At 42.8% G+C, this 24,166-nt stretch overlaps 1 protein-coding gene across 1 annotated transcript in view; it reads left to right on the forward strand.

Annotated features, from left to right (window-relative positions):
* The window catches only part of RREB1 (ras responsive element binding protein 1), a 74,689-nt gene that overhangs the window by 11,378 nt on the left and 39,145 nt on the right, over nt 1-24,166 (forward strand). Inside the window, exons 2-5 of the mRNA XM_009081306.1 lie at nt 160-279; nt 1,615-1,817; nt 6,408-6,497; nt 7,883-8,046. Coding sequence (XP_009079554.1) covers nt 160-279; nt 1,615-1,817; nt 6,408-6,497; nt 7,883-8,046 — 577 coding nt within the window. The remainder of the gene's footprint in view (nt 1-159; nt 280-1,614; nt 1,818-6,407; nt 6,498-7,882; nt 8,047-24,166) is intronic.

Consider the following 24,166-nt stretch of genomic DNA (forward strand, 5'->3'; position numbering starts at 1 on the left):
TCACTCATTGGGTTGGGCACTTGGCTGCATTGGCACCTCTTTCGTGACCTATCTGCCAGTCAGGAGAGCCCTCAAACTAAAGGGGTATAGTCTTATTTTGTTAAAATGGGTTCCAGTAAAACTTACTCCCTATCTCTTTTTCCCTTCTCCCTCACGTAGTGCTGGAGGGTGCTGGTGAAGAAGAGGCTGAAGAGCCAGACGCTACTCTACAGACTACACTAAGTGAGGAGACCAGCAACCAAGAAGAGAGCCACAGTCAGTCAGGGGATAAAGATGAAGGTAACTGGTTTGACTAGCTCTGCGACTCTGTAAATTAAGGCATTGATTAAGGCTTGTGGAAACATTTCTTACCCATCCGTGCATCTTATCTGTGTGAAGAGTATAAGATACATTGAGCAGAGGCACTGGTGCATACTTTTCTTTTCCCATCCCTAACTTTTATCTGTCTGAAAAGTATAAAGTAGGTTGAGTAGAAGCATGGGCACATAAATACTCCATTACCACTGCAGGCTTCCAAACTAAGATTTTCTTGGCTCCCAGTAACTTGGCACCACATAACTTAGCCTCGAAAAACACCTGTTTATAATCCTCAAACTTATGTTCCAAAGACAGCATTATGCAGAGATCAAATGTTCACAGACAAACATGTTCCTCCTTGTTCACCCTCACATATTCTTCTCTTACAGTGACTTTCTCACAACACACATTCTGTGCTCTCCACCAGAGATGACTGAGCAGTAGAGTTGCAGGATGTTCTTGATTTTTTGAGAGACTTCTTTTTGGGGATAAGAGTGTTTAGTTTGAAAGCATTTTCTGTTTCAAACTTGTAAAGAGGAAAGTGGGAGGCCTTACCTGTGTTGTGTTTGACATGTCTGGATGTTGAGAAACCAGAGATGAGATTTTAGGTGTATTTTATAAGTTGGGACCTGAGATAGGAGCATGTGATGGAGAAGTCTAAATCTGAACAGCTTTATCTGTGACATTAGTCATGGATGTAACACACATGCTGCATGGACTAGTATGACTTGGTAGACCAAAAGAGAAAAAAAATACTTAGATGCCAGCTGTGGCAGTAAAGAGGCAATGGGGATGTTTGGGGTTTGTTCTAGTTGGATTTTTTGCTAATTTAGCTTATTCCATGTACAGATCTGGCTTAAACTACACTAAAAAGACAACCCAGTATCGTACACTGTGTTACTAATGCCTTAATTGTGCAGTCCTGCTCAAAACACGTGCTTGCTTGAATGACTGTGCTTACCAGAGCATGCATTCATCAGTACTGCTCTACTAGTTCATGGTGATCACAAGGTGCCACAAATGATACCATTTTACAGCAAGGGAGTGTGTAAGGTGAATCACACTATAAGCTCCATACTGAATTAAGGTTGAAAATGAAGTTAATGTGATTGTCTTATGAAAAGAAATTTACACCTTGTCCTGTGCATTCCAGTATGAGGAACTTGTTCTGTTGCAGTAACTCCAGTTATTAAGGGCTGCTGCCTCTGCTCCATCTTGGTCCAGCAGAGTGTGATGTGAGTTCCAGGCAGTGAAAACACTGTGTGTTTCTTCCTTTTAAGATGTCCTAGGAACTCCTATGTTTCTTTTTAATTCCAGAGAAGCAGCTGGAAAGCTTAAACAGCTACAAGGTATCACCAAGTTCACCAAACAGTTTGGACGGGGCAGACTTGTCCTCCATTGATGCCATGATGTCAGCAGTGATGAATGTGGGGAAGATTGCTGAGAACGGCGGGAACCCTCAAAATGTCAAATCACCCTCAAAGTCTCCTGCACCGAACCGGATTGGCAGGAGGAACCAGGTATGCAAACCCAAATCCAGAGAGGGTGAAAGGGAGACAAGCAGCTGTGTGGCAACTGATACAATATAATTATGTTTCTTTGATCGTTTTGCCTTTTTTTCCCCTCAGCGGATGTTTATTCTCTCTGCTGTTGTTCTTCTGGTGTCTCTTCAGAACATGACTTAGAAAATTGGGATTTGAAGGAGTCCACTTGCTTGGATTCACACATAAAACGTTTGAGCACAAGCTCCAATGTCATGCAATGGTGAGCTGGTCTAGCTGATGCCAAAGCATCAGCAGTGACAAAGTCACCTAAAAACTGCCATTTCATCCCCACTGCATCCTTTCTCCAGGCTCTTATGTTCACATAATCTATTGGGGGACCAGCTCAATTCATAAAACTAGGAGAAAAGGAGTTCTTCTGAGAGGAGCAGAGCAGTTTGGCAGGGGGCTTGGCTCAGCCATTGTGCGGGACCCCTTGTGAGGTGTGCTGCTGTCCCTGCTGGTTTTAGGTTAAAGGTGGTGCTGGAACAAAACATCCATCAGGAGGCACAGTTCATCTACATAGTATAAGTTGCCCTTACTTCATTGTTAATCAAAATATGAAAAGCTATTGCAGTATGAATCTTGCAGAGCAAATATATGTAGCTTTTATCAGTTTTTTCCATTTACCAGTTGATGGCACCAGTTGATAACAATATTGATCTAAATAAGTGAAAGGAGAGAGTCAAATCAGGTAAAGCTGTGATTATTTATATCCATATTTTTCTCCTGCTGGGCCAAGCTCTACCAAAGAAGGTGCTGCAGAATATAAAGGAATATCCCAAATCTCTGTGTCCATTTGACTTCAGAGTTTATGGTGAAGCACTGAGACTTAGTAAATGAATCAAGATGTAGCAGGGACCAGAAGGGTTGAGAGGCGTGACTCATGTGATGTTCCTATAGTGGTTTATTAATAGCTTGCCAAGTAGCTGCCCAGTTGACAGACTTATGACTTGTCTTGGATTTTTTTGCTTGAAAGGAGTTAAAAGCCTTTAACTGCAAATGGACATTCTTAAATGAAGAGTCTGGGTAGTATATGGACAACTGTGTTTGTGGGATCATGTGGCATAGCACCTGTCTTCAAGGTTTATTTGTAGTGTTCTCGCTTAGGGGCTGCCCTGGTTCCTTGATTTCATCATGTGAAGTGAGGCACTGGAGTCCAGACTAGTCTCAGTGGCAGTGCTATTACACAGCTGTCCACCGGTGCACCATGTGGTTTGGCTTCAGGGAAGTTTATTAGTGTTAGTGACCTTTATTCCACCTGATATTTCTGTGGGCATCGAATCAAAGGAAGCTCGAGAGTAAATGTGACAGGATTAAGAGGGATTCTTACAGCATAAAAATAAACAAATACATTGAAAACATAGTAAATAGCCTATTTGTTTTTAGGCTGAAAGATCGTTAAGGCCAGAGGGGCAAATGGCTACATGACTGAGGAAATAGAAGTGAGATGTGAAATATTAAGTGGGTATCAATCCAGTTAGCAGCCTCTAATACAGCAAATTTCCACTTTCAGCACAGCAGAATGAAAGCACTGAATTGTTTCAGTGTGTAGCAGTGCACAAATCTCCAGATTCTGGTCAGAATGTGCCCCTTATTATAATTTCAAGGATAATAACAGTTAGCTGGTTTTCTGGGTCTGACTGCTGTTTCCCATGAGCTGGCAGTGAAACATTTTGCCCTGAACCTTTGTCCCAAAGTCTATGGTTCTCTTTGTAATGCTGACTTTATCTTGGCTGTCGTCTACCTATAGTCTCACAAACATGTTCTCACATCAGCCTGCATCCATTTTAACTTCTCATTTGCTTTGCTCTTGGAGAAAATAGAAAGTGTGACAGAGGTGGGTTTTTGAGCTGGACAAAAGCAAATAGACTTACTGCACAACTCCAAAAGCATTTGCCGTCAGTTGAATGCAGATCAGTTATGCCAGGTTGACTTACTAAAGGGAGAGTAGATAACAGATGAGCTGCTAATTTTATCTTTCAGCTCAGGAGCTGTTTTTTCACCATTCTGGCTCTGGTGGGGTAGCTGAGTGCTGTGTTTTAAATTTGTGAATGAGGGTGCTCTTGCAGTAGGGATGCTAATGTTATTTTTGGTCTGAATTGGGTCAGTCAACAGCATTCCTATTGTAGAGACCCTGGATTTGCTTGAGCTGTGTTACGGTATGCGCCGTGTACCCTGTCTGACCACTGGAGAAAGTTTGGGTTTTAGTTAATAATAAACCCCAGATTCAGTACTAATCAGCTCTGGCTGAGCTATACTGTGTTTCTGATCTTTGCTTCAAGGTGAACCAGTAATTGCTCTATCTTCTGTTAATTTACTGATTCGAAGAGAAGGCAGTCTGGAAAGCAGGCTTTGAAACAATCAAGTGCATCATGTAGAACTGCAGCACTCGTTTAAAGGGGAGGGGGGCAAAAAGCCAGCGGTGGGTTGATAATTTCACAGAAATACCCTGAGGATTAAACACCATCTAAACTGTCAGCACAGCTGCAAGGATTTTCCTCAGGGCACTGTGTGTTTGTTCTCTGTCCTGAGCCAACTTTAACAGGGTTCCAGTATAATTGGAGCTGAACATTACTCCATGGACAGGTTGCATATAGTGAAATTAAAGTTGTATAAGTAGGATGGAATGAAGGTGTATGAATTACTTGTTTGTGTATAGAAATGGGGGAAGGGCACTGGGGTAATGCATTTTAATTTTCTTTAGGTGTTCAGACTTCATAATGGCAGCATTTCTTGCTTTGTTTCTAATGCTATGCAAGTGCTAGTACATTAGGCCTTGGCCTGTATGTGTGGCCTACAGTGATTACCTTTGGGATGTAGAGTTCTGAAATACAGTTAGATAAACACATACAAGCAAAAGAGTTGAGAGGAGTGGGAAAACCTAATTGTTGCAGTCCCAGACCTTTTAGAAGTGAAGTCACAAGTTTTGTTTGCTTCAGGGAAAATGGGAAAATGGCTCTTCATCCATGCCCACAGGTCACTGAAGTTAACAGAAAATGATCATGGCCCTGTTTCTGAAGACACAGTATAATATTATAATAGGGCACTCTCTAGTATGGTTCCCCAAATCATGCAGGAGGGGATATTGCTTTATTGAGACATAAAAAGAACTTTCTCTAACACTGTGTCAGCGTATTCCCTCCTAACGTGCCAGGGAATTTGTCACAAAGACTTGGGTTAGTCATTCTCGGTGTTCTCCACAAACTCGTGTCTCACAACCTGGAAATGTTTGCTTCTAAGCTGATGACTTTTGGGATGGCATTGGGGGGAAAGAGGTGTGTGGAGAAAGAAATTGCACAGATACACTCATACCCATCAACTTCCAGCTAAAGATCTCTTGAGGATGGGTTTTCCTTTTTGCTTGTTTTCATGCTCTTACTAATGATAATTAAAATAGCCAGCAGAGAACTTCAATAGGAAATGTCCTTTTGGAATAAACATTATACTTTCCCATCAGTCATGCAGAGATGGTTTTTGTACTCTCTTATCACCAGAAGTGCAGGTAACAAGCAGTGGATCTATCTGGTGAAGATTTGCACTATTCTACCGAAAGCTGAGGTTTAATTTTCAGCGCCAGACTGTCTTCCTTTTAATATACGGGCATTGGTGCAGAAGCCACGCCTGGGCTTCTTAGTGCAGTGGTTAAAAGTCTCTTGATGTCATACAGTAGCCATCCTTGTGGACAAAGGCAAGCACCTTTGGTTCCTGTAAGAGTGCCATTTCATCCGTGGCTGGAAGAGTGGTGGCTTTGCTCGGTGTCTCAAGGGCATACTTATGTCAGGTTGAGCTCTCGGGTTGGCTTCATTGTTTGTACTTGTGGTTTGACCATGGTTACTCCTGATTCTCACCTGGGTGGAGAATCACCGGGTTCATAATGTGTTCTTCTGGAGTCACGTACACTCCTGCATTGTCACCTCTTTCTCGTTATGATCTCATCAGATCTTGCGAGCTTCAGAAGGGTTGGGCCTGGCCAGTGTGCCTGGATGGGATGCTTCCTGGAGAAACACAGGATACTGAAGGAAGTGGTGCTGGTGATTCAGCGAATGCTGCTCTTCCTTCTGAGTCAGCCATGGAGCAGAGCATACAGCCCTTAGGAAAGGGCACCAGGATAGTGCTTTGCCATCAAGATGGGGTGGAAAATCTGAAGTTTGGCAACTTGTCCTTATTAAAAATCTTTTGGGGAGATTAATGACGTTTGCCCATATATTCTGGTGGTGTTACAGGAATTGCTTTCTGCTCACCTGAATTCCTTCTGACAGTTTGAGCTCATCGCAGTAATTGCCTTCACTTCCTGTCCTAAACTGCTACTGCTGAGTATCCGTATACTGTTAAAACACCTGCTGTACTTCTGTGGTAGTTGAAATGGCCCCTATTCATAAATTCACAAGTTTCTGAAACTTCCTTGAGGGATCTCTCAGATGATAAATGTATAAACATAAGTCATTCTGTTAGCAGTGACCTCTTGTTCTTGGGATGGATTATATTTTTACACCCTCAGCAGTAACAGCTTTCGAGTTGTTTTATATTGATACTCCTTCTGATTGTTTTGTTCTGTTTTGTTCTCAGGAAACAAAAGAAGAGAAGTCTTCCTATACCTGTCCTCTGTGTGAAAAGATTTGCACTACACAGCACCAGCTAACTATGCACATTCGTCAGGTATGCAGAGTACCAGCTCTGATTTCTCACTTTCATTAGGAGTGTCTGGTTTGCCAGGGTGCATTTTGCAGTGGTGAAAAACAATTCCATGGGCAAACCAGAAATGCTTCAATTATAACTTTATTCAGTTGTTTTGCTTTTATTTTAGCCTTCCCTTGCATTTTCTTCAAAAAAACACACCCCATAAACATAACCCTAAGGTGGATGATTTTCCTCCCTTCCCTAACATTCTGTGCCCCCCTCCCCCAACCCCACAGTGACTCAAAAAAGGATGTATGTCCTGTTCTACATAGATTAAGGTGTCCTAAGGATCTGGAAAGCCACTTCCATCATGAGGCCTAAGTCTTGTTTTGTCATCCTGTTTGAGTACACATCTCTTTACTGGTCATGCAACTTACAAAGCAGGAAGACACATTTTTAAAATCAACTCAGTTTAGAAGAGCCTCTCAGTCTTTCACAGGATACAGCAATTTTGGGAGGCAGAATTACCTTTTTTAAATGGATAATGCACTTTTTTGTTAGCTGCAGGCCTGTTCTTGCTCCTCCTGAAATATATGCATACTTAGTAAGGAGGTTTGGCCTTTTCTCTCGCAGAAGGTTCTGCTTTGGATGCTAAGGTGTGGTTGGCAACTGTGAGTTCACCAGATACTTATTACTTCAATTTTTCCTCCTTTACTGTAACTGTAACTTAATTGGTTTTTTTTCTTACTCTCCTGTTGATTTGGGTTTGGGTTTTTTTTTTAGTATGTGAAGAAATCTTCAAGTCTCTGAATACTCTGAAGTAAGAGTGGTACATACAGCACAGTAGCTAATGGCCATAATTTGACCCTGTAGTGTATTATAATGGCCACAGAAGTCTGCATATGCATTCATAAGCAGGTTACTGCTCTTTTCTTACTACATAGTCAGTTTGAAATTAATATCTTTAAAGAGTGTTTTCAACTATCCTTCTTCTGTTGTTAAGTTCATAAATACATCCACTTTCCTTACCACTCACACAGCCCAAAACCACTGCACAGCTTTAAGTATCCCAAGGTGCTTTTTGTTCGATGGGTTGTTGCTGGGTCCCTTTCTGTCTTCTTTTGCTTCAGATGCAGCAGAAATACTGCATGTGACAGGCATTGCAGGCTGTATGAAATAGCTGCTTGTGCTGGTGCATTAAAGGGTTAAAATGGGGGGGGATTGGGGTTGGAGTTGACAAGGGGAGGGCTGGGGAGGAGAGGTACATACAGGGCACACATTTATATTAAGGTGTGTGTATATATATATGTATTAAGGTATGGGTGGCTCTTTAAAGCTGCTTTTAAGGTGTTTATAGTTCTTGCTGATATTTTACTGGCACTTCAGAAGGGGCATTCAATGAAAAAACTCATTGCTTTCTCTAGCATAACACTGACACTGGAGGGACAGACCATTCCTGCAGCATCTGTGGAAAGTCTCTGAGCTCAGCGAGCTCCCTTGATCGCCACATGCTGGTGCACTCAGGTGAAAGGCCTTATAAATGTTCAGTATGTGGACAGTCCTTCACCACCAATGGAAACATGCACAGGTGAGTGCTGTTCGTGTCCCAGGATTTTGGAAAGGATTGAAGCATAAGGGGCTGTTTTGTTTCCCTGGAGAGACTTGCAGGCTGGCTAAAGACACTTTCTTGGGCAGAAAACGGGGAGTATCTGTGACCTACAAATATGGCATGGCACAAATACACACTACAAATACCAGGATGCTTAAGTAGTGGGAGGAAGTCAGAATTAAGAAAGGTCTTTAGCGCTCTTCAAGTATTTTCAAGAGTTGCTATGGCTTTTTTTTTATTAGTAGCATTATTATTGTTTTGACAAATGGATTTTTCTCAGAGTACAAAAATATATAGCCAAGCTGCTTAGCAGCTTCGAATTTTGTAACTTCAGAGTTGTGGATGCAAGTGGTTCTATTAAAGCACCTGTGGTGTTGTTGATGTTACATAGTTAGGCATCCAAGTGCTGTCATGGAGGTGCCTCTCCCGTAGCTTCCTTTGTAGGGATATAGCAATATGTACAATTGTCAACTGGGGAAACAAAATGTTAAATCATGTGGATGTCCCTTCCCCTCTCTCATCCCTTGATTCAGTATCCATGTATTTGCATGGGTGGAACACTTCAGAGCTGATTAAGACTTTGTGGATTCCCACATAGTTTTAGTCCCCATATCAAAGAGTTTGCAACCTACAAAGAAATTGTGAGAAAAGTGGGGAAAAGAATATAGCTTTTAAGCAAAATGGCAAGAGTGATGATTATGGACTGGTCCTGTGTGGGAGGGAAGAGGTCTTGTTTCCTTGATTATTACCCATTACTTTCTAAGCAGTGTGCTATAGGTGGAATGGCAGGGATCATTTCCATGACAATAGGGAAGATAACATAATGCTGCACAAAGGATGCAATAGCTGTTTATAGCTTCATCTTTTCTGTATCATTTCGTCCAGGTTAAACACTTACATGAAAACAGAGGAGAAATTGGAGGGCATGCAGTTTTGTAATTCTGTATTTATTTAACTTATAATTGATTGGAATTGGGGAGAGTTTGAAAGATAGATATAAAATGAGAAGGGAAAAGCACAATGGAGGAGAAACTGGCCTTGGGCATTGAAAAAGTCATACATCTGACTCATCTGACCAGAGGCGTTGTGAGCCACATGTTTACAGACTGGGTTAGTCTGTGTGCTGTGAGGAAGGCAGGGCTGCTGCTGAGCTGCAGCTAATGGCACTGTCAGGATCCAAGAGTGAGTTCCAGTGGTAGAACTCTGGGGTGGTCAGTCACTTGCGTCTGGGCTGTTTGCTGAAGGACTGCTTCTGTGGTTTCTTCGGCTTTGTGTTCACGAGGCATCTCCTCATCCTCTCCTAGAAGCAGGGAGAAGAGCCTTCCCCTGAAACTTGACTCCAGGCCTTTGAGAGTTTGATGTAGTCACCTTTGCTTATGTGAGTTTCCAGTACAGCAACTCTCAGCATGCTTTTTGTAGCAGATTTGCCAGAAGTGCTAGGCTCAGTGACTTGTCCTTAAGAAGTGAGTACAGGTCAGAACCTTCTGATGAGAAGATTGTTTGGTTTAAAATTTTTCTCTTCAACAAGATGCTGCTGGAAGTTACCAAGATGGAGTGCTGTATTCACTGATTGCACTAAGAAGGACCTAAGTACTTGCAAGGAAAATCTTCATATTAAAATTTCTTTCCATATGATAGGTTCCTGTCTGATCTGTAAAACTCCTTCTTGTGTAGGCCTGCACTGCAGCAGCAGAAACCTGTTACTGAGCTTGGTGGCCCTGCAGCAAGTGACCCCAGACCCATGACAGGCAAAACCCTGAGCACATTGAAACATTCTGGTTTTGCTAAAGGAGAGTTGTGGTTGGCAGACTGTGCCACCGTTTTTTTTCCAGTGAATAACCTGTTCTTGTTGCTGTAACAGGGTATAATACTGAATCTTGATGCTGAAGGGAAGCATCAATGTGCAAGTAGGCAGATGAGGATAACGGCAAAATCAAATCAAATCTTTTTATCTGCTGCTATGACACTCTCACAAGGAAGATGTTCATTTTGCCTACTGGTACCTCTATCTGAAATAGGTATTTCTAGTCTAAGATGGTGTGAAGTAAATTTCTTTTGCAGGCATCTCAAGCTTAGCTGTAGCATCATGTCCAGTGGACTGTCAGTGCTCTGGCTGAATGCCTCTCTTATCACATTCAGAACTGTTTCTGCCTTAGGATTCTGGAGCAAGGACCTGCTTGCCAGGTCCTGCCTTGTGTATAACTCCCATAGGCCTTGCTTTTGATGGTGCCATATCTGACCTTCTGCACCAGCTAGGTAATAATACAAGTCCACCTTTCTCTGTTTTTGTGTGCAGTTCCTTTATCATTCTCTATTTTGTGCTATGGTACCCAAGTAGTGACAGATACATGCCCAAACCAGCAAAAGATAAGATTTCTAACATGCCCCTGGTAGCCAACATGGTGGTGTGTCTGGAGCATTGAAATGTGCAGTCAGAGAGAAAAGTTACAGGTTTGGCAGAAATTTGTGAATGGGCTGCAAAAGAATCAACGTAGCTTGTGAGCTTCCCAAGTGTTACTGCACTTACATCAAATATGCTCAGTTCACTAGAGTGGAGCAAGTGAGAAGTTAGTCCAGTGGTACCTGAATGGGGGTAAAAAATGTATAGGTACATGCTGTGTACATCTTCCCTTTCCCCAGCTCTGCCTTGTTCTGGCTCTTGCTTATCTGTCTATACTATTTTTAAATCCAGACCTTTTAGGGGAAAAAGTACAATGGAATGGTTTTGTCCAGAGAAATACTGTGCCACAGGAGTGTTTATTGCTGTTCCATCACAGGATGAAATTTCTGATCCATTTTTCCACCTCAGAGCAGCCAGGTCATTAGACATTCAGCTGAGTGGAAGAGGGAAGGAGGCAGATTTTGATTGCTTTTTGGGATTAAAAAATATCAGTGTCGTTACACTCTCAAGTGTACATCATTTCCATCAAAAGTAATTTTTCTCCACCCTCACTTTATTAAGAAAGAAAAAAACCCGGAGCTTTTATTTGTTGCTGTTTTGAATGCAGTAGCCAGACTTTTTGTGGAGTGAGAATGATGTCTTCTGCACATCTCTGAGTTAGTCTAGCTGTCCTGGGGTGTTGCATGTACTCTTCACCTGTGAAATTGATGCTGCCCTTCCTGACTCCCACAATACATGCAACACTTTATTTGTACATGAGTCATAGCCTCTCACATGAAGTCCAGTTTCTTTTTGTTCTGTTCCTTGGCTCCTTGTCAACAAGTCAGGTTGAATGGGGACAGCAGACAGGGGTGGAGGGAGAAGGTTCTCTTGTGCAGCACTATTCTGAAGAAGAGATTAGAACCTGCTTCCTTGTCTGACCAGGGTGTCTCTTGGCCAGGATACCTTGAGCTTGGGGCATCTCTGAAAATTCTCTTAGGGCTGCCAGGCTGTTAAGGAGTGACCTGAGCCTCTTGCACAGACAGTTGCAGTTGGAGAGAGTAAAGGTCTCTGGAGATAGCTCAATGTCCAGAGCGAAAAGCTGATTTTCTCATTCTTCCGAATGTGCCGTCAAGCTGTCTGCCTCCTTGTTAGTGCTGCTCCTGCTGTTTGGGGAGGGTTATAACTGAGATGATAACTGGGGGATCCATCAGTGCCTGGTATCAGGATCAGGAATTGCTCTAGGGGAGGAGATCTGGAGATGATGCTGTTTTTAGAAATGCTTTCTGACTGGTACTGGAAAGAGCAAGTCATCTTGGAAATAGCAAGCCTTCTAGCATCAGGGACTCATTTGGGGTTTGGGGGCATTGTATTCTTGGGGCTTCTGGGGAATTTTGAGGAAGGAGTTAGGTCATAGTTAATTTTGAGTTCAAAATTCCTGTAACTAGAATGACACTGCAATGATCAGTACATAAGAAAATCTGCAATTTAGGATATGCGTGATTCTCACTTTTCAGCTGGGAGAGGCAGACCCTGTGGCTTTCTCTTGGTCACAGTCAATTAAAGTTGAATACTCTCATATCTCCATCAGGAGCATAAACTATATGGAGGGGTGTGGGGGTGTATGAAGAGTTTTCTGTAGCTCTGGAAGAGCTGGGAATTTCCAGTGTACTGTCTCCAGTCAATAGATTGCAATTATTAAAGGCTTTCCAAAGGTTTTCCATCTGTACTGCCACAGTATCTCCCTAGGGGGTTCATCTAGGAATAGCCCAATTCTGAGGAGCCGTTCTGGGTCTAGACTCTGACACCAGATAGGAGGCTGCAAGTCTCTTATTCCATCTCAGCCACTGAATCTTCCCAAAATGCAGATAGAGGAGTTAGGCTGTGGCTGTGGGTTGCTGTGGTGGTGCTGGTTTGTAAGGGACCTTGAGGTGGAGAAGAAACTTTGCTTGACTTACTGTGTTGCATTCCAGTAGATGCCCTTCCCCACTTGCTCCAAAAGTGTTTCCTATGGGGGCAGAAGACTTTGTCAGCAGTTCCTTTTCCATTTCTGTGACTGAGAATGGTCTGTACCTATCACTTTAAAGTCAACATTTTCCTCCCTGCCAAAGACATGCTCTCTGTGCAACTTGAAAATGTTAATAGGATAGAAATGCCAGAAGGGAGGCAAGAAATGAAATTTCCTGCCAGTTTCCAGTGGGAAGTTATTAAAGGCTCTGTGGCAAGTCTGAAAAGAGTAAAGGGATAATATATGTGTTTCAGCCACAGCTTCCCCAGTGGGGTAAAACAAGCTGCAGAGTCCATGGCCAGTTTTCTCCAGGCCGTAAGTGTGGTGATGCAAACAAACTGAAATGTTTCATATGAAACCAAAACGTCACAAGTATCTACCTTCTTTCTCTTTTTCCATTCCTTACGTAACAAAATTATTCATAATGGCTTTTTACTTACATCCTGCTTAGGTACTTGTAGGCTGTTTATGTACCATCTCAGGAGCAGGTCTCAAAAGTTTGGGGATTTTTTTTTTTTTTTTTGGCACATGCAAAACACCACATGCAACAACCAGATGCAGAAGTCTTTGAAACTCAGATTGGAAGATCTGGATCGCAGAAGCTATGCTTTGAAGCATGCTTACAAAGGGTCCTATCAAAGAAGGTATTTCTTCTTTTAATTAAGAAGACACTTTCATTCTCAATCTTATTTCAGTGCTAGATAATTTCCCCAAACTTCTCTTTTTAATATGCTGTGGAGAGACAAACAGCTGTTTTTGTTATCAAGGTACAGTACTATTCTGATGTTCAGATGAAGTCTTTTCTAAACAACACTCTAGGTGTGTGTGTATGTTGCTGAGTGAGTTTCCTGAGAAAGACAGAAAATGCCCATGCTGGAGAGTAACCTGTGAAGTTTAGTGTTTTAACTGGCCATCTTCACTGGCAGATGAAGAGTGTAGGCTTCTGGAAGGTGGTCAGAAGATGAGTGTTGGTTCCTGATAAAGGCAGAGGGGTTGAGATGTGTACGCTTTAATGATTTCCCTGCTCACTTGAACATGGATCTGTGCTCCATGGGCAGGCATGCATGCAGGCTGCCTGTCACTGTGCAAATATCCAATAGGCAGAGTGTCCTCAAGGGCTGGCTGAATCTGTCCTCCCCCTGCATCCCACCTGTGAATCACTCCCGTGTTATTTATGGCATTGGCCTGCTTCCAGTACCTTGTGTGTGCTTTGTAGGGTGCAGTGCAGTAACAATGAACAGCCTCTAAGTACAAATAGTATCTCTGCAGTCTACCATGTGCAGGGAGGCATTTGCTTAAGATGGGAGTTCTGGCAGCAGAGCACAGCCAAATGTAATGATGAGCTTTTTTTTTCCCCCCCAGAACAGGAGAGGAACTGCCTTATTACAACAGAGCTTGTTTTCTGGTGGTTTACAAAGATGGCCAAGTGGAAATTTGGTGTAGCTTGAAAAACTGACCATACAGGATCTTGAAGCTAAAAGCAAATAGCCAAGGAACTCACCACACTGAAAATGATTGACACTTCACCCGTGTGAAAAGGCTGTCTCTTATTGTCTTGCACAATAGAAATGTCTCTTTAGTCATCTCCTAAGGAGCTTTTATTTCAATGTAGTAATTGGTAGGCAGTGCTCTTAAATATTAAGAAGTAGGCTGTATTACAGGCTTTTAAATCCATTCCTTATACATGGGGGATGATTTAACCACTGTCAGCATGGTAGTGAAAGATAATCTTCAGCAAATGCAAGTGCCCTAATTCTTGAGCAGGGATAACGAACACAAAGGACTGATTTCTGCTTCTAGTAATTAATGACTGTAGTTGCAGAATGCAGGTGAGATGTGTGTTTCTCTTTGCAATTAAAAAGTGTTTGTAACATTTTTTGCTAATATATTTTGGAAATAAGGGTGAGGAAACAGGTGGAGGGAAGCTTTTTGGTCTCTCTTATCAGCTGATAGACTAGAAGACTACAGTATTTTGACAGAAACTTTGTCTCGCTGTTGCCGAGCAGATTGGTCAACTTTTGTGAAAACTTTATAAAAACTTTTATTTAATTCACATGACACATAAATCAGGTGATGCAGAAAAACCTTCCATCAATATCTTCAGTGGTGAAAGACTCTGAATGAACTCTTGTGCCGCAGTACCTCTGTGAGCCCTCAGAGCCAACAGCAGATGCCATGATTTCAGATGTGTTACATGCTGCTTGTAGGCTTGGACAGTATCCCCCTTCAGTTATCATTAAAGAACAGCAAAGGAAGTTAACACAAAAGCACAAATGCTGAGATCTGATTAGAATCAAGCGAAGCAAGGAAGTGCAGAGTTAAGATTTATATGCCGACCTTAATTAGCTCCATTGTTCTTGAGAACCGAAGTACACAATGAGGGACATTATACTTACATCTCCAGAGCTCTTCAGTACCTAAACATGAGAAAGACTTCAGTGTGCTTTTCAGTCCTAGATTTTGTGTGTGTTGCCTTTAAGCAATAGCGAAGTCTAATCTTGTGCATTGTTAAGGTTGTGGATCCTTACGTTTTGGTTTTCTGCAGACAAAAAAGAAGGGGACATTCTTTTCTCGATGAGTGTAGGTTTCTGCTGTGATTTGTGTTGAGGGGAAGGTGGTCTGACGTGGCAGAGTAATACCACCCTCCTCACGGGCAATAACATAAATCTCCATATAACAGAGTGTATTGAGCGTAGCTTAGTGCTGCTTTGTTACCCATGTCACAGTTCAAATAAGCACAAGACACTTGACAGATTAGACTCTAGTCACAGAGCACATGGCAGTGCAAGACCTTGATCTTTCCACATAAGTACCCTTTCAGGAATATCACCTCCTCTGAAGGTCTGGTATTCTCAGGGATGTTTCCTCCCCTTCTCACCTTGAAGAGCTACAAAATAAATACAAGCCTTAACTTAGCAAGCACTAGAAAATCCAGGCGATCTTTGCGAGGAGTTGAGGTGCTTTTAGTCCTCTGCCATAAACCTGACATTAATACAGTTCTTGCAGAGATGTTAGCTCTCAAGGTTAACAAGTAACATGTTGTTTTGTTCACATTTCAGTTGGTGGTTTGTCTTATAGCTTGTACTTCAGTTGAGTGATTCTCTGTAGAATATGCTGGTGGTGAGAAAGTTTGCTGAGAGAGTTTGTATGTTAAGGTAGTCATTGTTCAGCCTGTTGTGCATGCATGTCAGAAATATTCGCATCACTTCTCTAATGAACGTGTATTCCCTCTGTTCCTCCTGTGTCTGAAAAGATTCCTGGGCCAAGTTACCCATGAGAATGAGGAAAAAGTCTATCACAAACTGCATTTGTGGTTGCTGTCATTCCACCTTTAATGTATGTCTTCCAGCTTTACCTTTACTCCCCCCAGTATCTAACCTGCTCAGCCTGTTCTAGTTCAGCATGCTGAAACCAGCAAACTGCAGAACATACCCCCTCTCAGGGTCAGCAAGCTTTTTCCTTTCTTTTCTCCCCTCTTTTGAAAATAGTCTATTTGTTAACAGTAGATTGTCAGCATTTGGGGTAACTTCTCCAGCTATAAAATGAAAAGAATGGTTAGGGGAATCTTGTTGTTTGGACTTAGCCATGTCCTTCCACTTGGGTTTTTGAACTGTGATGCTCACATGCATGATGCACACAACTTAGACAAAGACACGGTCTGTGTAGTAGTCGTGCCATTATGCAACTGCTAAATAATACACAATATGCAAATACTGCTTTTTGTTTCTTGAGAGCATCTATAGATACACTGAGCTCTTCAGGCTGCTCACTTAGCTGAAGTTTGCGAAACACTCTCAGTGACTTCTTGGTAAATCCTCAGAGTCAGCACTGACTGTGGAAAAATATCTTGAAGCACAGAAGGTGTACAACTTCTGTATGGCTTGTTTTTGACATTAAGACACTTCTTTGTGCTGTTGATTTTTGACAGTTTCAAACAGAGGGTAGAAGGAATAAGGCAACAGTCGCTCGTGGACTGAACCAAAATAAAATCTTGCTGGAGGACAAAGTTCCCAAACTCCTGTAAAATAGCACGAGTCGTGGGGACTTACGTTTCCAGCTCCTACACTTCACTGAACAGATGTGTAACAAGATGTGAAGCCTTTTCCTAGTGCTTCTTCACTCAGCAGGGGAATGCTGTGAGGAAGGAGGACCACGTGTTCAGGAACAGGAGAGGAAATGGGCTGAGCACGTGAATCCTCTTTTGCTGGGATGCCATTCTGAGCGCTGGGAAAAGTTTGCACAACTTGTGTGTGTGCAGTGATAACCTCTTACTTCCCTGCCCCTCGGGTTATGTGGTGACTGCTGATATCAGGGTGATGCGGAGACCCTGCTTTAAGAAAGATGTGCTGCTCTTATCTAGAGCCTCTTCCTTGCGTGTGTGAGTGTGTGTTGGGGGAGATATTCAGCTCCATCTGCACAGTGTCTCCAGCATTGCTGTGGCTGTCTATTTTTTCCTCCTTGAGCTGTGTGACGCAGCAAGTTGTTCTGTGCTGTGTGCCATCGGGATTGCTCAACAGTGGAGTGTGAGAGGGAACCAACAGCATGAGGGCTTTGCCTGGTTCTGGGAAGTGGCTGGGGCTTATGTTTGCTTGGTTAGGAAAGGGGTGCGGTTTTGGGGGTGAGGCAGGATGTACCTAGGACATCTTTGACTGTGTTTGCTCTTAAGGATAAGTATCTTCACCCTTCTAATATAATTTCTCTAATTTTCTCTTTCCTTGTCTCTCCTTTTTTTCCGGTAACTAAAATTTAAAGTGGCTTTAATTATCTTTACCATCTAATAACACTAATTTTCTTTAAATATGAAGCTTCCTGAAAAATCAGCAGTGAAATCATTGTATAAGGTTATATAGCATGGTAACTAAAGGACATGCCTGAATACCACAAATTTTCAAAAAGATTGAAGGAAACAGTTCAGGATGTCCAAGGCCAGGTTTTTGGTACACTTTTAAAAGTCTTATTCCTGCTTAAATTTATCATTGCTAATAAACTTTCTTGTCCAAGCTGAAGGAAGTACAGTTCCCTCAGAAGGATCTTGCTTAATACTATCCCATATGAAAGAGTCTGTTACAGCTTGGAAGTCTCCTTGCAATATTTGGCATTGTTAATTTAGGTCTGCCCAAACTTAGTGCAGACTGTGGGCCAGCAGTTTGGTGAAGTGATACTGAGAAGCTCACACTGCATTTCCCTCCTCTTTTGCCCTCCCTTATGCCATGGTTGATGTGAACTGCAAATGAATCCTTTCCTTTGCTGTCCTTAGGGAAGCTTTGCTTTGGAGGCATGGTTTGAATCACTTCCCTGTCGCAGCATCATCAGGCAAATCTCCCTTTTTTCCTTTGAGGTGTTCTGACAACTTTGCTATTAGAGAACAGGAGTAACTTTGAGCCAAGCTGGGAATGCAGTTGTATCAATTTCAGCCTGTTTGAACTTGCTGAGTCTGCATAGCAAGTAGTTGCTTAAATGTGAATACAGCATAATTATTCAAAAATGGTGCCCCCCTTCTTTGGATTTGTAGATCAGTATCTTTCCTCTCACCTATGATTACAATTTGCCTTTTTTCACAGCAAAGCAAAATTTTTCTCCAGGATAAAAATACAGAATTCTCTGTGTGCATGTGTGTGTATCGTATATCCTTAGGTGTCATGTATTGGCAGCTGCATGGTACTGGTTAGCTTTGCAGACTGTCCTGGTAGCAATGAAAAGAGATTTCAGATCTGTCATTTGAATGTAGTCACAGGTGGCTTTTTCAGCCCTAGTGCACCCAGCTGGTCTTGGTGGATCTGAATAGTAATGCTCATATCATTCTAATGATGCTGTCTGCCAGGACAACCTCATTGCTCAGGGAGACAGACAGTGTGGCAGCCTGCTCTGAAACTCAGGGAGGTGCTTAAGGCACATCTGTGGGGCACATTGGGCACCTCTGGGATACCAAGGGAGCTGCTACACCAACATGTCACTGCATGCTGCTATGTGGAGAGGCTCACTGGGGCCAATGTTAGCCCTGGTAGACAGTGCTAATAAGTGCTGGAGCCTCCATGAGGGTAATGAGCCATGCTGGCAGGATGGCAGTGCCCCTGTGCCATGGGGAGCACTATCTGGGGGATATCCTGGTTGCAGATGTGGTTGAAATGAGTCAGGGCTTCCCAGTCTGATCCTTCCTTGGACCTGTTCGTTCCACCTTACCCTTTCACTGCATGCATTGCAATGAATTTCTTACTGGCATAGCCAAAGAGACTTCTTGCTGTTCAGCTTCGTTTTGTTCTAGTTTTCAACACTGGTTATGAGAATATTTGGTGGTACTTGAAATTTGTTTGGAGATTGCCCTGCAGTTGTAAGAGGGCGTTTACCATATGGTTGGGGTTTTGGTATTTGAATGTCTCTTGACTTGCTATGAATTCTGCATGCATGTCTGAGGGCTTTTTGGGTCATTTTTGAGCGGTTTTTTTAGGGTACAAATATTAAACAAGCCAAGAAGAGAAGACAGACATAAACTTGTCCAAGTACAGGTCATGTCTGATTTGCAAAATTACCTGCATCTTTCTGGTTCCTGTGATTACAACTGGCAAGGGCTGAGTGGATTGCTCTCTTAAGTGGGTGATGTTGGTAATTAACACTGGAAATACATTGTCAATACAGATTCTCTACATGTTTTAACAAACAAACAACTGACTAAACTCTTTAACCGAAGGGTGTAATATTACTGCACTTTTGACTTAAGTTCCAGTCATATTCACAAGACTCTTAAGGAGGCAGTTAACAGCAGGATATTAAATGATTGCTCCTAAAAATACTGCTGCTTCACTTTCCCTTTGTTTAGGATTTACTTCCTGTGCATGTCAAATGGCAGAAGCTTTGAAGAGGAATTCCCTGTGTTTTTGTACATTTCTAGACAATTTGTGCTGAAGTATCATTTGTTAAGCAGAATGAAACAAAAGCGGTGGCAAAGATGACGTGACATAGAAACCTCTGAAAAGAGATATTATCAGTGTAATTTTGGAGGCTGCCTTGTCTTCCTCTGTGAGACCTTTTTGTCATTTCACAAGGCCTGAAGAACATCATGGGCCAAATTTCAGCCTATCTTGGATGCATCCTGCACTCCTGTTGGTTCTGACACAATGGCACAAAATGGAAGCTTTAACAAAGCAGACTGTTTTTTATAAACAGAGATATTTGGTCATGTTCTGAAGGACAGGCTTCTTTTCTTGACTGTAAATTATTAAGAAAGTGTTTTTGATTCTTTGGAGATTGTTTACTGTTATTTGAGGGTAGCAGTGTAAGTGAAAGATCTCAAGAAAAAAAATGGTGGAAGAGATAAAGCATTTGTATCAGCTAAATTGTACTTTGGGCATCTGATCAGCTCAATCCTTCCCAGTCTAGCTTTGGAACTCGAGTAATTCTTTCATTGGAGGGGGAAAAAGTGTATTTTAAATAAGGTGAAGAAGAGAAAGCACTGATTTTCATTCTTAGCCTTTGATTTAAATGATTGGATGTGTAGCTCCCTTGTCTTTATATTAGCATCAAATGTTTGAGGATTTCCCCCTTGATTTTGATATCAAACTGCTCAGAAATCAGGAGGGAGATGAAGAATAGCCATGTGCAATATAGTAGAGTATAGGGTACATCTAGTGGTAAAGTGGAGAAACTTGTAATAATATGTGGGATATGAAGCCAGAACCTGAATTTGATACTGTCAGATGATCTCTCTGGACTGATAATGCCTGGATTCATTGGCTTCCCCACTGTGTTTCCACAGGCATGGAGACATGAGGGAGGAGGAGGGTGTTTATACATACACTGGATTCTGTGCTCAAGAATTAATCTTGATTTAGATGCTGGGACTTTCCCAACCAGGCCTCACTGAAATTGCTTGCTGCTCCCCCTCTGGACATGCTTCTCCTTCTAATCAGACCTACCTGGCATAAACCTCTCTTGACTGAAAGCCAGCAGTGCTTGTGCTGCCATAGTTATACGGAGAGGCTTAACCCTGGACCCTGCTTGGAGGCTGCAGATACACCCTTTTGTTCCATACCTTCCTTTTGCCCGGGCCTCTGAGCCAGACTGGACTATTTTTCTTAGGGATGTGAAGCACATCAGCAGCCACAGAAACTCAGGGTGCAGCTATGGTGTTAGTTTATTTTCTCCCCGGAATTAAGAGGTGAGAGATTCCCACGCATGTGAGGGATGCTTCCTCTCCAAGAGCCAAAGTGGCGCTGATCAGGTTTTCTGCATGCAAAGCAGGAGCTCCTGGTTTTGTTCATAATTCAGTGGGACCCGGAGCTGGGAGCAGCTGTGTCTCGCACTTGCCTCCTTCGGGATGCTTTGGCTGCTCATTCTAGCCTTGAGCCAGCCAGTCAAAACCTGCCCACGTTCTGGTTTTGGCATTGAAGCTGTAGGCTGCCCTGTTTCAAGACCTCCAGAAAGCTTATACGATCAACATGCAAATCCCCTCGGCATTAAGAAAGTACATCAGCCCTTCTTGGAGATGCGGTAAAGACTGGGATGTGACCAGCCGGAGCTGCATGTCACTTCATTCTAGCCTTGAGCCAGCCAGTCAAAACCTGCCCACGTTCTGGTTTTGGCATTGAAGCTGTAGGCTGCCCTGTTTCAAGACCTCCAGAAAGCTTATACGATCAACATGCAAATCCCCTCGGCATTAAGAAAGTACATCAGCCCTTCTTGGAGATGCGGTAAAGACTGGGATGTGACCAGCCGGAGCTGCATGTCACTTCACTTAACTGATCCAACACCATCCACAAGGAGAAAAAGGAGTAAGGCACTTGCGTTCTGCATTTGCTTATTATTACAGAAATCTCTTCAATATAAAGTAGCAGAGTATTCACTTGCTGCTCTTCTGGTGCAATAGTCACCCTTCTGAAATCATGCACTGCATTGCAGTGTGAGGCTGGAAACGTCTTCTGCCCATTTGTCTTAAAAAAAAAAGAAAAAGGAAAGAAGCTGGGGGAATTCTTGTGCAGTATCGTTTTAGTCATCCTGTTCATGTGACCCTGAGAGGGGAGAGGAAAGTTGTGGCAGAAGACGGGAAGCGGAAGGTGATTCTCAGGGGGAGGATGGAATGAAAGGCAGTCGAGCACTTGAAAAAATGTGATTTTGTCCTGAGGACTGACTTGTACACAGTAATAGCGCAGTTGGATCTTCTTGGCACACCTGTGAAATTCCTTGTGTGAGGGGGAGGGAAGGGATTACGAGGAGAGCTTTTTCATGTACAGCTGTGCTGCAAAAAGCCTAGTGTGTCGCAAGTTATTTCCTTTTACACATAGCAGTTCTTAAACATTAAGAGTTTAGTTCAGAGGTGGATCATACCTTTTTTGGAAAAGACTTAATTTCCTCTTTCTGTTTCAGGATTATTCTTTGCAAATTTTTCTGGTTCTCTGGTCTCACTTTAAAGAGAGTTCCACCACTTTCTCTGAGAGGTTGATCAAAGCTGGCTAGCACTTAGTGCAAAGGAGTCCTTCCTAATATTAAGCTGAAATTTTCATCTCCTTCCTGTCATCCTTTGTATCACAGTTGCATTTTAGTATTCCACCCTCAGTACTGTTCCAAGTGTGTGTGTACTTGCATGCGTGCTGGGGAGACTAATAACCACCATATGAAGTGCAGTTTTCAGGGCTCTGTACCTTCCTGAGCTTGTCTGCTGTACTTGGGCTGCTCTGCAGGATGGCTCAGTGCCACAATTCATTGATTTAAATTGGGAAAAAAAGCTAAGTTTCATCCGCTCTGGCTCTGGCTGTCTGAGCTGCAGTGGTGGTCACTTCAGAGCTGCTGGCACATGTTACTGGAACTTGCATCTGCAGCTGAATATGAGCATTACTGTGCATGTCCTCATTTTGCCCTTCTTTTTTTGAACTACATTCTCACTTAGTGTTGAGTGTTTATCTTTATTTTTTTGGAACTGATGAATGTCATATCATTTTCCTTTATCATTGTAAGATGCTGAAAGCCAGGCTGACTTATGAGCCTGTCTTTCGCATTCAAAGTATGCCAGTGTTGTCAGGCCAAAATACGTTGTTATAGTCACAATGGGAAAATAACTTCTAAGCACAGCTTTGTTCCTGTTCTTTTTGTATGTTGGCAGGCTGAACAGTGAGGTTGAACATTTTCAGTGTTACATGTAAGATCTAATCAAGGCAAACTCTTCTCTTGAGGATAACGCAACACAAATACTTCCCCCTCCCCTTAATTATTGTTAGGAAACTTTTTAAGTAAAAGAAGCCTTGGTGAAGGGAGTGTTTAACTTTAAAAGAAAGGCTGTGGATGTGACTTGGCATCTGCTTCAGTTCAACCCATTTTGGGCGATAAATGTTTTCTTGGGGCAGAATGACATCCATATTGCAAAGTAAAAGAGAGAGATGAAGATTGTGTCTATCCTTTGTACTTCTTGGCTTTATCTTCCCGCTTATCTTGGGCTGTAGCTCTAGTAATCTTTTTCCTCTCCACCCTTAACTTGATGTAGTGAAACTTGCTTAACCTGCCAAAGGAACAACCTGCTGGCTGTAATGTGGGCAGGTTGTGACTCTGCTTGAGAACTCTGGAACCTGCCGCTTTGGTTTTGTATCCTTCTTTTTTTCCCCTTAATGATCGCATGCAGAGAGCTATCACAGCGGCTGTGATATTTGACCTGCACAGTAAAAGTCAAAGGTGCAGTCAGGGTGTCTTCCTGTTTATAGCTCAATAGCTCAGGCTGCTTCCTTTCAAATATGCAAAACTAAAACATGAAGGGATTACCACATTCCTTGCTGTGGGTATGGATTCTGCTCTGGCTTTTAGGGCATGGCAGAAGCGCACACGTTGCAGGAAGGAGAACTGCAAGCTGGGAGCAGCTGATGACTGGCACCAGACGTAGCAGTGCTCCATCACTGTGGTGCTGCACCCACATTAGCAAGCCCTGCCTTTTTGGCATACTTTATATTGCAAACACAGCTGAACTGCTTTTGGAACTTGCAGGAGCCAGTGTGTTTGCATGCATTAGGTCATGCCAGGCAGAGGTGCCAGGTTGGACTGGCATTAAGTGGAGGTCTCAAGAGTTTTTCCTTTTGGTATGCTGTGGTTGTGCCATCACACCCCTCTGAAGGAGGAGCAGCTCCATCAAAACAAGCAGAGTTCAACAGGTGAACAAACAGCAGGAGGAAAGGACTTAGCCGTAAGGAAGCTGTTTTGCATAGGTAGCTGCTAAACTGAAGTTGTGCATACTTGTTAATAGCTGAAAAGAGACTTTAAAAGAAAATTGGGAGAAAAAGGTCCCACTTTTAATTCATAGCAGGTTTTTGTTGTTTGTTTGTTTTCTGGATGAATGTAATTTAGCTTGAGTGATTTTGCTCTCTAGCTATCTGAAGAGTAACTGGCCAAGTAGTGTTAGCTATGCATCAGCCCAGCTGCCAGGAGGTTAAGCAGTTAGGTCGTGTGTGTGTGTGTGTGTGTGTGTGTGTGTGTGTGTGTGTGTGTGTGTCTGGGGTGGGGGTACAGACAGGCTCATGTGAAAACCTGTGTCTCACTTTCAAGAGATCATTGAAACTGTGGATACATCAGTTGCTTTGGTGCCTGTGGTGGCAGGGCTACCAGAGGGCTGAGGCAGGGAAGTGCACAGCACTTTGGAGGCTGTGTCAGCGCTCCCACTTCTGCCTGGGCTCTGTCAAACCTTGGCAGAGCCAAACCCTCAGAACTTTCTTCTGCTTGCGGATGTGCGATCAGCAGGGAAA

Source organism: Acanthisitta chloris, unplaced genomic scaffold (assembly GCF_000695815.1).
Source record: "Acanthisitta chloris isolate BGI_N310 unplaced genomic scaffold, ASM69581v1 scaffold27448, whole genome shotgun sequence".
Taxonomy (NCBI): domain Eukaryota; kingdom Metazoa; phylum Chordata; class Aves; order Passeriformes; family Acanthisittidae; genus Acanthisitta; species Acanthisitta chloris.